The following is a 14998-nucleotide window of genomic DNA, read 5'->3' as shown; positions in this document are numbered from 1 at the left end:
AGGACGGGTTGGCCATGAGCCAGCAGTGTGCTCTGGTGGTCAAGAAGGCCAATGGCATCCTGGTGTGCATTAAAAAGTATGGCCAGCAGGTCAAGGGAGGTCATGCTTCCCCTGGAGCATTGTATCCAGTTCTGGGCTCCCTGGTACTAGAAAGACAGGGATCTCAATGATCTCCAGAGATCACTTCCAACCCCTACCATTCTGTGATTCTATTAATTCTATATATCTTTCCCAGCCATTTGGAGTACTTAGTTAATATATAGATGTAGAGTGCATCACTGTAATACCTGTAGTGATTTTTTTTTTAATTTAAGCTGTAAGGTATAACCTGTAACTAAACTTGAACTGGATCTTTTCTGCTTTGTTGACAAAATGAAACAGAAAAGGTATATTCTTCCAGAGAAGTACTATTATGTGACCAGAAATTATAGAAAGGACTGGGTTCATGATTTTTTTTTATTTTTTTTTTTTTTTGGCTAAATAGGGCTGAGTAGGGACCAGTTCCTCTTTCTCTTCTTTTCAGGGGAAAGTTCCCCTTGATGGTTTACGTTTATTTCACCACACCCTCTTTAGAGGAAAACAGGCATATTTTTTCTTTCCTTCAGAATGAAACTTGTGCTAAAAGGCTGAGAAACTTTGGCATTTCAATAGTTTAAAGTGGGTTCTGAATCCAATGACTTTTCTTTGATTTCCTAAACACCAGAAATTCTTCCCTCTCCAATGAGGGCATAACTGGCTCTTAATGGGGATGGGGGGCAGGGAGGGAGGTAGGAGTGGTGGTTATACTTTGCAAGGTTCCCATTCCTCAGCCCATTTCCTGCAAAGCAGTTTGGTTTAAACACGTTTGTAATTTCAGGAAAGGCTGGAGAAGACTCTGAGAAGAAGGAAATCAAGAAGCACAAATGGCTCTTTAGCAGTGTGCTGTCTTTGCATGTAAGTGGTGACTCAGGAATTGTGGCAGTAAGAATTAGGAAAGCAGCACACTTATTAAGAGAAGCGACTAGGAAAACCACAATTTCATAACCACACAATTTAAACTTATTTTCTGCATGTTACTGTGATCCTTCCTCGTGGTAGGCCAAAAACTGCTTGATTGGCCTCAAACTTGGACTTGTGGGATGCTGCTTAAATTATTTAAACTGACTGAATATTGCGATTTCAATAATAATTTGCATCTGTATGTTTTTTAGTTCACTCTGACCTTTCTTTGCCAAGTGACAGTGGTTACTAGAAAATAAGCCTTGGCTTTCAACTGTTCCCAAGTATCAAAAAAATAGCTGCTATTCCTCAGGGAAATTTAGTCCTAAGTGGGACTTTGTCAGTAGAAGTGATTTCCAGAGAAGTCTGACTGTAGTTTTGGTACTCTCATTTGCAGTACGGCGCCACAAAATCTGTTTCCTATTTAGTAGAAGGGTTATGGATTTTTGGTTGTTTATCATTTGATTTGGGGCTTTTTGTTGTTTGGTTTTTTTGCTCTTGTTTAGTGGGTGCTCTTCTCTCTCCCTCACATTGAATCCCTTAGATAACAGTTTTTACGAAGGTACTACTCCTAGTACCCCAGCCATAAATAGATGATATGGGGTTGAGTAGGGAGAAGCACCACAGTGTGTTTACTTTGCCCTTAACCTCTTCCATCACCATCAGAAGTAGGGCACGCTGGGTTTCATGGATTCAGTGGAACCAGTCTTAGTCCAATCAGAGGAGATCCCTATGGTTGTTTGGAGGATATCCCACCATTTGGGGAATACCAAAGATTTTATACAATCATTGAGGTTGAAAAAGACCTATAAGATCATCCAGTCCAATTGCCCACCTACTACCAGTATTTCCCTGCTAAAGCATGTTCCTTAGTCCAATACCTAAGTTTTATCTGAACAGCTCAGGGACACTGACTCCACCACTTGCCTGGGCAACCTTATACAGAGTCTAACCAACTCTTTCAAAGGAAAACATTTTCACAACATACAACCTGAATCTCCCCTGGCACAACTTGAAGCCATTCTCTCTTGTCCTATGGCTTGTTACCTAGAAGAAGAGCCATGGAGAGTGAGAAGGTCTCACCTGAGCTTCCCCTTCTGCAGAATAAATGATCCCAGTTCCTTCAGCTGCTCATCATAGGACTTATGCTTCAGACCCCACACTAGCTTCATTACCCTTCTCTGAACGTGCTCTAGCGTCTTAATATCCTTCTTGTAGTGAGAGGCTCAAAACTGAACACACTACTCAAGATGCAGCATCACCAGGTCAGAGTACAGAGTACAGATCACATCCTTGCTTCATCTGGCAATGCTATTTCTGATACAAGGCAGGATGCTGTTAGTCTTCTTTGCTACCTGGGCACACTGGTGGTTCACATTCAGCTGAGTGATGACCAGCACCTCAGATCCATTGCTTCCACACAGTCTTCTAATCACTCTGTCCCAAACCTGTATCATTGCCTGGGGTCGTTGCCAAAGCCAGGACCTGGTACTTGTTCTTGTTGAGCTTCATCCTATTGACCTTAGTCCAGCTATCCAATCAGCCCAGATCTTTCTGTAGGGCCTTCCTGCCCCCAGGTAGTTAGATTCTTCCTCCTAACTTGGTTTCATCTTCAGACTTACCAAGGGTGTGCTTAATCCCATCATCCAGGTCATCCAAAAAGACACTGGAAAGGCCCCAATACCAGTCCCTAGGGAGCACCACTCATGACCAATTGCCAGCTGGATTTAAGTCCATTCACTGCCACTCTCTGGGTCATCCAGACAGTTATTTACCCAGCACAGAGCACAGGTCCACTGAAAATTTTCTATCTGATTCAGGAAACAACAAACTTATTTGAAGATATCCCAAAATATTTAGCCCATGGTGGATACCTGCCCTGGAAGTGTCTACTTAAATTTGCCAAGTTATAAGCAATTAAAAAATTGACATCTTATAATGGGAAGTCCCAAGCAGCTAGAGGTTACAAAAGCAACTATTCTTTCAATGACTAATAGTGGGGAAAAAAGGTGAAAAAAAAGGAGTAACAGCCAAAAAGCTAACAGCCCAGTTCCATAGAAGGCAAATATTTTATTACCAAAGGAATTATATCAAAGTAAGAAAATGCAAAAGAGTTAAAAACAACTATAAAAATACTTCTGTTTATCCAAAATTAAATATGAACACTTCATTAGTTAAATGCCAATATATTATTCTCTGAAAACATTCACACATTTTAAGTCATGTTCATCTAACATGTTAAACACATTATATAAAATAATTGCATATAAGAAATCACGGTCCAAAGGTAAGAAATTCTAGGTCCTCTGTCAACTACTTCTAGGATAACCAAACGCATAAGGCTATTGCTATTTGCAGTCAGCTGAGCAGGCCTACATTTGGGCATCCCGTTTCCTCATTTTCCATATGCCTCACTCACTGTCAAAAATCAGCACCCTTCAAAGGCTTTTGAAAAAGTCCACTTTTCCTACTTTTCAAACTTAAATCTGTTTGAAAACCCATGGATACTCACACTAAAAACATCATGACAACAGCAGAGCAGTCTCAAGAGCTGCTGCTTGTTTGGTAAATTGTTCATTCTGATAGAAGCCAGCTGGTTTGGGGGCCTGCAGCTTCTACTTTGTTTTATACATTGCAGCAGACATTTAAGAAGATCTCTGTCATATGAAGGTATCGTGAAGTCACTCAAAAGATCAAGAAATGAAGAGTACTTTCAAGAACCTGAAGGTGGCATGCAGCCTTCTCTGGAGTTCCTTGTTTCAAACACCGGTTCTTATTTCCCTTTCTTGGGCTTCAGTGGCTTGGTTTAGCCGTTTCTGTTTATTCCATCTCTAGGAACAAAGTACAGTAGCTTTCCATCCAAAACTGGCGGAAGGTGTTCGTATAAGCAAACAGAGTAACTTGAAGAATGCATATAAAATGCCAAGGTACCAAGTAATGCCACTTTGAAAGAAAAAGATTCACTTGTAATCACCTTGAAATTATTTTTTCAAATTTATTCCAGCAGGATCGAAGGCTAGATATATTTTCTTTCAGTTCGCAAAATTCTTGGTTGCATTTCTTTTTCTGTTGTTCAACCGTTTCTGTATCTTCATTATTAGGCACATTTACCTGCGTGCAAACCTGAAAAATAACACGTTGTTAATTAAAAAGTTCTCATTCTTTTTATGCATGTATTTTTGAAACAAAATCCACTACATCTCAATAAATATTGCAGGATGTCTCTACATGGTAATTTAGCCAGTTTTGGGCTCCTCAAAATACGTGCTGTGGTGAACACAGCCTGCCTCAGTTCTCCTGTTGGCACAGCCCTATTGCTGCTCTTTCCTGCTCATCTGGGAGCATGCAGCAATAATGCTCTGCAAGTAAGGACAGCAGAAACTAGCATGTGTAACTGACAGCATCCACACCCTCTGTCTGGTTTGAAAATTACTCTCAATTGTGTGAAGGACTGAAAGAACAAAACCAATTAAACTTTGAGCCAAACTTCCAAAGCTGCACTGTGAAGATAGAAGCAAACAGTCCTGTTCCTTGGGGCTGGTGCTATGGCCTGATGTCTAGGGTCTCACACAAAGACACTGAGACCGCTCTTGTCTACACTCAATGACTGTGACTTAACAGAACCACAGGACAGATGAGGTTGGCAGAGACCTCTGGGTCCACCTGGCCCAGCCCCTGCTCCAGCAGAGACACTCAGAGCAGTGGGTTTAGGACCATGTACAGGTAGCTTCTAAAGATTTGCAAGGAGGAGACTCCACAGCTTCTGGGCAACCAGTGCTCCATCACCTGTGCAGTACAGAAGTGCTTCCTGATGTTTGGAGAGTGTCTGTGTTCTAGCCTGTGCCTCCTGTTCTGACACTGGAAACCACTGAACAGATACTGGCTTTATCTTCATTGAATATAAACTTTTACAGTATATCATAGACATTTATAGACTATCACAAAGAAAACCTCTATGTTAACTACAACTGTGTTTTTACATACACGAAGGTGTTTCTTGCGTAAGCATGACCTTTATATTGTACTGGAGAATTATTTGAATGATTTTATTACTTGAACAAGGGAACCTATCCTGACTACAGACTTCCAGGTCCCTGAGTTAACTAGTCTTTGCACTGGGCTTCCTGTTTCCTTACAAGATGTGCTATATTGAGCAAAATCCATCATGCATATATAACATGTATGTGATAGATGTACCTTTGAGAGGTAGATATGATAGTTTGCATTAAAGAGCTCTGAGGAGTAAGCCATATATTTCCAATAAGCTGAAGATCACCACTACCACTTACCTTTTCTTTTTTATGTCTTTCACATTTGCACTGTAGAACCTGTAATGTCCCACATGAGACTAACGCTGCTTTCCTTCTAAATTCTTTGTTGATTTTTTGCTTATTAAAGAATCTGAGCATATTGCATGCCATACTCTGTAGTGATCCTATTTCCTGTAAAGAGAGCAAGAAAAAAAAACATTTTGGTTTCTGGAGTCAGTCCTTTTATCAAGACAGGATAAAATCTGCAGCTACAGATAATGATTTTGCTTTCTGCATTTAAGATCTGCCCAAACTATTACTTTAAAGCTTTGTGATCTGAAGTGAAAAGCTTTGCTAATTTGACTTCTGTAGGAAAATGAAAACAAGAAACTGGGATTTTTTCTGTTTACTTTTAGTCTACAAAATATAACCAGTTTTCTGTACTTGTTTGTATTAAAATTATAAAGCAACTCATGCAGTAGGAAAAGATGTCAGATATGGTATTGCTTAATATTTCAATTGAAAATAATACCTATTTGCTGGACAGATTCTATTGTTCCGCATTCCAAGAAGGAACACCACGATCTGCCTATTAGAAGACCAGATTACTATCAAGATATGTTATTTAGGTAGTGAATTATACATCAGACTTACTGCAGTTTATATTCTGAGAAGCAAATTCTGAGAAGTTAAATTTTACCTGAGTATCATTGCAGAAGAACACGTGTCTTTTATTCCTGCAGCATCTGTCACGATACTCTGCAGACATATTTACCTGTAAAATGTAATAAATATATTGAACCATGAAAATACTTTTAATCAAGTGAGTCAAGTTTCCCACTAACAGCTGGTGACCTCAACTCTAGTTTGTTCTGTAGGATCTCCTCAGGCGTAGCAGGGTCAGTGTACATTCTGAGCTTTTACTTGGAAAGCAGGCAAAGAGAGCCTCAATCCAGCTATCATTTGCAATGGTGTTCACAGAATCGTACAGAATCACAGCATGGCTGAGGTCAGAAGAGACTTTCAGAGCCCTCTGACCTGATCTCTGCTTCAGCAGGGGCACCCAGAGTAGGGTGCTCAGGACCACGGCCAGATGGTTTCTGAAATCTCCAAGGAGGATGCTCAGTAAAGAAGTGCTACATTTATTATGTATTGCACTTCTAACCTTCAGAGGAACCATCTGTGTTCCAGTTTGTACCCGTTGCTCCTGTGCACCCCTGAAAACAGCCTGGCTCATCCTCATTGCACCCTCCCTTCAGGTATTTGTAGACACTGATGAAATCCCCTTGAGCCTCCTCCAGTCTGAACAGGACCTCAAAAGAGAGGGCTCTGGTCCTTTGTCCATCACCCCTCACTGGACTCTCTCCAGGACCTCCATACCTCTCTTGTAATGCAGGGACCAGAACTGGACACAAGTCTACTTCTCTTGAATCCTCATATATACATTCTTAAATACATATTCATATTCTATTGAATACCTGGTCTTTTAACTTTTGAAATAATGCATATGCGAAACACATTTGTCCATGTTTATCTCAATAAATACAAACTCCAAGCATCTAGTATTCACTTGGCATGTGGATTAACAGTAAATGTATCTCAGTGTATCCAAAGCCAGACCACTTGCTCCCACTGTGTGACCACAATCTTCCATCAATGTTTCTTTTTCCTCTCTTTTGTTTCCATAGTTGTCATCCAAATGACAACTGAATCTAGCTCAACAAAAATCTTGTTTCTTCTTAAACCTGTATCCAGATAACTAAATGCAACCAGAAAAGCTTTAAAAAAGAAGACAGCTCATGTCAAACTTATATTAGCTCTGTTCACTGGAGTGTGCATAGGAACACAGCAGTCAGCCTCGTTCCTAGGGTTTTTCTGTAGATATTTTTGTATTTCAGATGCTCAACCACATCTAGTATGGAGCCCACCAGTCATCTCCATGACTACTTCTGAATGTCAGCTTGAAGGACTGAAAGTTACTGACTTTGGCTATGCAGTTGCAGGACAGTTTCTAGCGGACAGCCGCTATTACCCAAAAAGCAATATCCTTAGGATTTGCTATGACTCTGTAGTAAGAAGGCTATATGCTGATTTTACAGAGGATAAAGAAATCTTTCTTGAATAATAAAAAATATAAGCGGGAGAATGAAACAACTTCGCTGCAGTTGTTACTGAATTCCTTCTTTGGGAAGTCAGAACTTCAGAGTTCAATACATTCCCACCACCTTTCACAGTTATTAACACTTGAAGATTTTTTTATTATTATTATTTACATACAAAACAGTTTCAATTCTCACAAATCTCCCAAAAACATAAAAAGATGTCAATAATGAGCCTGGAAGAACTGGTGTGGGCAATGTACCATTGCCCCTAGCCCTTGCTGCCCTCCAGCTCCCCTGAACCCTGCAGTCCTGCAGAGCTGGGATGCATCCAGGGCTCTCCCCCACTGGAAGGCAGCAAGGTCTGGCTCCCAGACGCCGTTCTTCCTGTTGTACTCCTACAGGCCAGCTGCTCTACAACTGCTCAATGACTGGTTTCATTTTTGTTATCCAGGAAACATCCATCTTTGTTAGAAATAAAATGACAAACTAAAGGAGCTGCTTGTCTGCTCTAATATGGTTATATTTTTTTCCCCTATTTTTTTTTTTTTTTTGGTGCCATCTTGAGGATAATGTGATTTATCTATGAAGAACAGAAAAAAGCAGTGCCTTTCTCTCTCCATGTGCCTTGGTAGATAAAGGCTGGGAACCAGTGATGTAATGCTCAGGAAAATAAACATGGTAGTGGATGGTAAGGGTGAAAAAATACAATAGCTGGCACAAATAGAAAGACAATCCTTATTTAACCTTCGGAAAAGCAACATATATCACCTGCATTTCATGCAATTGGTAATTGCATTTCATTCAATTTAAGGCTGTAACAGAATGGTAATTTTTCCTTTGGTGACGATCTGACAGATTTTCATAGAAATGCCTCTGATAACCACAGAATTATGGAATGGCTTGGGTTGGAAGGGACCTGTAAGATCATCTAGTTCCAAACCCCTTCTGAGGGCAGGGTTGCCACCCACCAGCTCAGGCTGTCCAGGGCCCCATCTAACCTGGCCTTGAATGCCTTCAGGGATGGGGCACCACAGCTTCCCAGGGCAGCTGGTGCCTCAACACTCTCTGAGTAAAAACAAAATCCAACAGTAGAAAGTGCTTTCTTCCGTGCAAATGTTCTTGACAGATGAATCTGTTAATAATTCTCAATGAAGAGTCACAAGGTGGGTGTAGGACATGGATCAGTAAACTGTTACAATACTTTGTTTGCCAGTGTATTCGTAATAAATATCTCTTATAAAGCGATGATGGAGGAGAGGCTGCTATTGCAACTGAGAAATATAAAGTTTTCTCTGCTGCTATCTAGAAAACTTGATTCTTTGTTGGTTAAATAAGATATATTAGCAGTAAAATACAAGCTAACTTTTATTGTTATATGTGTACGTTAAATCATTTGTATGGAAACATTTGTTGGATAGTGTTAAAGAAGGTGCCATTGCACTTCTAGATGATTATGATGAGAGTGATATGAGTAATACCTAGGACTATTAAAATGATTATACCATCTGTTGGTTGGTTAATTGAGGAAAAAGTCTTAGTTGGAGAGTGAAAGATTTCAATCACTCTCCATAAGAAATGTTTCAGTATTCAGAGATATCCAAATAAATCTGAAGGTTTAATAGAAGAGTTTCAGCTGTAAAACAGCTGAATGGGCTCACTGGATGGAACAGAACATAGAAATCAGTCTGAAAATCAATTACTTGAATTCTATGCCTCTGTTATTTGTCTTCAGTGGACAACAAAAAGACGAAAGTCAAGAAGCCTAGAATTCTGAGCAACTTGAAAGCTGTAGAATGCTTTCTTCTCTTGACCAGAAGATATAAACAAATGTACTCATGAAATTGCTTCAGAATAGTATATGTTTTAAATATGTGATACTACCTAGGTCCAGATGGTATGTGTGTCTACCAGGCACTTGGCATGCAGGTACAAACTCATGTATCGAACAAAGCCACCATACCAATACAACAGACTGTTATCCATTTGTTAATATGAGACCTGGTTTTCTTATTATAATAGTGATCATTCTGGGAAAGCCATTACCTACCAGCTCTTCGATGTCATGGCTGAGTATGTTTTCATACTTGACACGAATCTCAGTTGTTTTATTTCCCATTGTACAGCTAGATGAATTCACTGGCGACAGAACAAGGAGTAGTGGCAGAACCCGAAAGATAGATCTAAAAAAGGCTGGATTACAATAAAGGTAGTTAATTAAATGATGTATTTACAAATAAATTCCATAATCTCTTAAAATAGTTTAAAGGGGATATTTATACAAGCAAATGGCTTGTACCTTGAAGGAAAGATTCTGCTCCAGATTAGAACACTGCCTGGATGTCTAAACTCCCTTCCAACGAAGTGATTTAGCCAATGTGGTTTGAGATCCTCCAGCTATGAGGCTGACCAATCACGTAATATCTGCTTGGGTTGAAATCCTCTCCAGTCTTCGCTGAAAGCTCTGATAAGGTCTCACCACTGACCACAACATGGACTACAACCATCTAGCACATATGTAGGCAGGGAAGTGTCCTGGTCAAATAGGTGTACATGTCCAAGTTTCCTACTCTGCAGCTGAACCCCACCTTAACTACTGATTTTTCATATGCTGAATTCTACAAGCACCCAACATGTCATTATGTGTTTAAGCACATTTCAGGATGCCTAGATAGAAATCCACACTAGTGGCCACAGTGTGAGATAAGGTAGCAGTGTGTCCTTCTCTGCAAGTTTTTTGCAGTCATTTGGAGTAAGTCTCATTGCTCCTCAGTTTCTCCTCTCAGCACACCACTGGGCTTCTGGCCTTCTTGACATCCAGGAAATGGGAGCTCTGCAAGAATGGGCAACGAGAGAAAGGACCAAAACACCTGGTCCAGCCAAAAGGGCTGACAGGGCATCTGGAGGCTGCAGCCTGATACTGGGGATGAGAAAAACCGCCTACAGAATAACATGGGATTATGGAGCTAATAGCTGGGCATTGCCTACAGCTAGACTGAATTGGGTGATACTTACAACGGAGGTTGTAAAGAAAGAAAGAATAAATAAATAAATAAAAACAGAGCTAGAAATTTAGGTTGGGGGATTATCAATGATCACAACATACTCCTGCAGTAATATGAGCTGTTTGTATCCATCTCTGCTACTTAGTAAAAACAACAAACACTGAACAACTGGCAGACAGAGCAACAGTCAGGAAATACAGAAGGGATGACCTGACCTGACTGCTTCTCTGCTTTCTTCCTCTCTGGCAAGGATGGGAACACTGGGCAGTACCAAATGCAACACTCAAAGACTTGAGCATCTCCAGACTTGGGCACTGCCAATGAATCCCAGAGAGAAATACCAAATAACTGCAGAACACTAGAGATGAAAGTAAAATACTGAATAAATTTTTAAAATACATATTCTGGTTGCATCTCATCAAAGGAGAAAGTACTGAGATTAGATCATAATCCTTACAGAGCCACCTAACTTCTATTATGCAAGAACCAGAGTCATAGAATCATAGAATCATAGAATCATGGGATGGTTTAGGTTGGAAGGTACATTTAAGATTATCCAGTTCCAACCCTGTGCTATGGACAGGATTGTCACCTGCCAGCTCAGGCTGCCTAGGGCCCCATCCAACATGGCCTTGAGCCCTCCAGGGATGGAGCATTCACATCTTCTCCAGGCACTGTGCCAGTGCTCCAGCAGTCATGCCATGCTTGCCTACTGTTCAAAGAAATAAACTCCCTCACAGTTCATCCCATCCCAACAACACAGTGCTGCTTCAAACCAAAATGTGTCTCAGTTTTCCTGCCTACCAAAGCATTTTCTTCTCATGTATTATATCACTTCTGCCCTAGAAACCAAACAGAAAGATTTTCAGCTGTACATGGTGAATTCCGTTTTTTTCTCTAGTGGAAAAAGTCTGCCAGTTTTGGAAGGGAAAACCAAATTATTTAACCTTTTCATAATTGTCAGCAGTGTTCCACGAGTATCTAAGAAAGATCAAGCCTAAAGAGCTTTGATTGTAATGGATTCAACAAGCAGGAAACATAAAAAGCAGTGACTGTGCAAGGCAGATATGATCTCCAGGAGGACATCTGACTTCCACTGGGCTCCACCTTTGTATATACCTATGCTAACCAATCTAAGAGAACTATCATTGTTTATGACTGGGATTTCTAGGACTGTGATATTAAAAAGATGGCTGCAAAAACATGCTAAAAAACAATTACAGGACAATGCTGTTTCAGTACATCACTGCACCTCTTCATTCCAGCACCAAAAAAAAGGACCTGTAATACTTACAAATAGCAGGATGCAAAGAACTTGGATATGTTACTTAAAAAAATACATTTCAAAGGGCACAAAAAATCTTCTGAATAATAATAATTATAATTATTAATAATAAACACAATGTAACTGATTCCATTCTTTCTAAAACTTGGTTTGTCCAGCAGCAAGTAGAGATAATGGATGAAAACTGCAAAGTCACTTCATTCCTTTGGCTTTACTTTTTCCATATTGGACAGATTAATTAAATGAGATGCACAGAACCATAGAATTGGAAGGGACCTTTAAAAGTCATCTGGTCCAACTCCCCTAAAATAGACAGGGACATCTACAGCTTGAACAGGATGCATGGAGCCCCATCCATCCTAACACTGAACATCACCAAGGATAGGGCATCCACCACCCCTCTGGGTAAACTGTTCTAGTGCCTCACAGCCCTCATGGTAAAAAAGCTTCTTCCTTATATCCAACCTAAATCTTCTCTCTTCTTGTTTGAAACCATTTTCCCTTGTCTTATCACCACAGACCTCGCTAAAGAGTCTGCTCCCTTATAGCCCCTCTTTAGATATTGAAAGGGTACTGGAATCACAGCAGGTAATGCTGAAAGGGATGCTGCACATCTGCAAGGTCCCCGGGCACACAGCAGGACCCCAGTGCAAGCAGCTTAGCCATTCCTACACGAGTCCTCTGGAACGTGCTGGACAAGTGTCTTAAAACATCCCAGGGGTTTTGGACTGTTAGGCGACTTCCCACGGAGCAGAAATGGCAGTAACTCTACGATTACAGTACTTCAGAAGAAGGGAAGCTTGTACTGCTGGGAATAGCCATCCTTTCATTAAACTTCCCAAAAGCTCCTTAGTTTTAGCCGGAAAACCCCAAGAAATTCTCCTAGGCAAGCCAAGAAAAGCCAGCATTCCAGTATTTCGAAATGACAAAAAGCCCCTGTCGTTTTCTTTCCTCCCAAAACCCCCTTAGCGCACGCAGCAGGGCAGCGTCCCACCAGGCGCGTCCGCGGCTCCCTCCCTTGGGGACCCCCGGCTCCGCTCTGCCGCTCTGCCCTTCTACCCCGGTCCGAGCGGCACAGCTCGGGGGCGGACCGCAGGTGCCGGCTGCGCTCCGTGCGGCTCTGCCCTCCAGCCGCCCGCCCCGCCGCTTCCCGGCAGCGGCCGCACGGGGAAGCGGGAGCTTTTATTTTCGGGCTAAGGGGAAAATAGAAAAGAAAGAAAAAGCAAAAGAGGGAATTCCCCCGCCCGCCACCGAGGGGATAAAAGGGCATCGGGCGGCACCGCAGGAGGAGAAGCGGCGAGGACGGCAGAGCGGAGCGGCGGTGCCCGGCCAGGAGCAGGTGGTGCGGTCGGTGCGGCGCGCTCCTTACCATAGGACATGGTCCGCGGGGGGGGTGGCAGGGAGCGACGGCGGCCCGGCGGTCATGGTGGCGGCTCCTTCTCGCCCATGGTGCGCGGAACCCGCGGAACTGGGGAGAGCGGAGCGGCGGCCGGGCGGGCTCAGCGGGCCCCCGACGCCCGCCTGCCGGGGTTGGGCTCCGCCGTGCCCATGGGGCTTCCGCCGGCCACCAGGTACTTTCGCTTTCTGCTCCGCGGCCGTCGCCGCGTTCCCCGCAGCGCCGCCGGGCTCCGCGGCTTCAGAGCGGCGAGGTGGGCGGCTGGCGGGTCGCCAGGGAAGGAGGCATCCCCGCTCCGCCACGGGACCGGGAGCAGAACGGAGAGCCGCGATGGGAGCGGGCGGACAGCGGCCGTCGGGGTTCCCTGGAGTGGGGATTACATAGGGCCCCGGTTACACGCCCAGCGCCGGGTGTGAGGCCAGGGACGGAAGGATGGACCTTGGCAGTGCGCGTGGAAAAAGCCGCTCATTCGAGGGGAGGAAATCCTGGAGAGGGTGAAAAAAAAAAAAAAAAAAAAGAAAAGAAAAAAAAAGAAAAGAAAAAAAAAGAAAAAAAAAAAGAAACAAACCCCAAACAAACCGAAAGCAAACAGCGACGTCGTGGAGTGGCTGCTGCGTCGTGGGGCTGCAGAGCGCTGTCCACTGGTGGGGCCGGGGGGCGTGGGGGGGGGGCGGGACTGCCCCGGTGGGCTCCGGCCCAGGTCCGGGTTAGCCGGGCGGCTGCTGTCGGAGCAGAAGAGTGAAGCAGCGATGGCTTCACCAGGGCTGCCGTTGTTCGACACGACGTGAGAAATCCGGAAGGGTTGAGTGGAAGCGCTGAATGACAGAGGAAAGTGCAGCGGAGAAACAGTTCGAGTTCTGACAGGCGCGGTCGTAGCTTGGCTTTGTGCTAGGTACATTCAGAATGCAGAAAGTGATGCTTCACTGCAAGTGGAAAGGCTTGGAATAAAATAGGACGTGAAACGTCTTTGTCGCGTGCTCTTCCCACCTCCTCCCACCCCACATACATTTTCCAACTCCCAAAGCCCTCTCCCTTCTCACACGACTGCTTACCTGAGCAAAGCAGGTGCTACCAGGGTGTGACCATAAGGAACAATCAGGAGGACTTGGCTAAGGCGTGCACTGCTCAGGATGGTTTCCACCCAGTCTCTCTGGAATTGTGCCACTTTCTGTGGTTGGACTTGATGATCTTTGAGGTCTTTTCCAACCTGAGTAGTTCTATGATTCTACGATTCGTTCAAACACCGGTGCCTCTGAGGTACTTGGCACTCTGCTAGCAGGGGACTTGTCTCTGTTTGAGTTGGGTGTACACTTACCACTGGGATTTCTTTGGAAAGCATTTTAATCCTCCTTGTATTATAATAAGAACCAAGAATGAGGATGTTTTTCCTCCTGTTCAGCTTTGACTTTAGTAACAGTGGCTCATCTCTAACACACTGTTTGGGTGCAGTGATCAGTACCAACAGAGCTCCAGACGGACTGCCAGATCCTGTCATTGCTTGTTCCCTTCATATGTGGCAGGCTGTATTTGGCAGGTGGCTTCAGATTTTGCATTTGAAAAAGGGTTTTGTTACCCTAATAAATACCTGATTGAATTCTTCAGTGTTTCTTCAGTTCTAACTTCTTCTTCTTCTTCTTCTTCTTCTTATTATTATTATTATTATTATTATTATTATTATTTGTTTTCCCTCTTCTACTAAATGCTTTATGAAAATATCCCTCTGTGCACATTTAAAACATACTGTGGAGTATAAAGCCCAAATCACACAAGAACACAAGATCTGCTTTCCTTCCAGGCATGTGGTCCTGCTTTCCTGTGGCTCACAAAATGAAGTCTTTTGTGCAGATGATATTAAATTGTCAGGTTAGAAAATACATGGCAGGACCTCCTTAGCTTAGGTTGAACTCATGGTTGGTTTGGTTACGTTGTTTTTCTGGCTGTCTGAAATGTCAGGCAGTTCTGATGGTTGTTCCCAGGTCAATTTT

General features: G+C 43.0%; 1 protein-coding gene and 1 long non-coding RNA gene across 7 annotated transcripts in view; one reads left to right on the top strand and one right to left on the bottom strand.

Annotated features, from left to right (window-relative positions):
• Positions 1–3028: 3028 nt before the first annotated feature.
• On the bottom strand, positions 3029–13116 carry IL7 (interleukin 7). Of its 3 annotated transcripts, none has more exons than XM_032442774.2 (5): positions 12987–13116; positions 9378–9520; positions 5929–6003; positions 5268–5420; positions 3029–4101 (listed from the first exon to the last, which is right to left on the bottom strand). In XM_032442774.2, exons 1-5 carry the CDS (start codon positions 12994–12996, stop codon positions 3949–3951), a joined length of 534 nt encoding a protein of 177 aa, XP_032298665.1. In that variant the 5' UTR covers positions 12997–13116; the 3' UTR covers positions 3029–3948. The 3 variants fall into 3 exon arrangements, with proteins under 3 accessions (XP_032298665.1, XP_032298666.1, XP_085393390.1); XM_032442775.2 differs by lacking the exon at positions 12987–13116 and adding an exon at positions 9627–9735; XM_085537264.1 differs by lacking the exon at positions 12987–13116 and having other exon boundaries at positions 9374–9483.
• Positions 12902–14998, top strand: part of LOC107310327 (uncharacterized) — an 84030-nt gene continuing 81933 nt past the window's right edge. For all 4 annotated transcript variants that reach the window (XR_004306264.2, XR_014942507.1, XR_001553560.3 and 1 more), the window contains exon 1: positions 12902–12956. This is a non-coding gene — a long non-coding RNA (uncharacterized LOC107310327). The remainder of the gene's footprint in view (positions 12957–14998) is intronic.

Source organism: Coturnix japonica, chromosome 2 (assembly GCF_054131305.1).
Source record: "Coturnix japonica strain WE chromosome 2, WE-NBRP24, whole genome shotgun sequence".
Classification (NCBI taxonomy): Eukaryota; Metazoa; Chordata; class Aves; order Galliformes; family Phasianidae; genus Coturnix; species Coturnix japonica.
This window is presented reverse-complemented; position numbering and strand designations above follow the sequence as displayed.

Coding starts and splice junctions, on each gene's coding strand:
- IL7 (XM_032442774.2), bottom strand. Junction 6,004..9,377: donor GCCATGACATCGAAGAGCTG/GTAGGTAATGGC, acceptor TACATTTTACAG/GTAAATATGTCTGCAGAGTA. Junction 5,421..5,928: donor TCTTCTGCAATGATACTCAG/GTAAAATTTAAC, acceptor CTCTCTTTACAG/GAAATAGGATCACTACAGAG.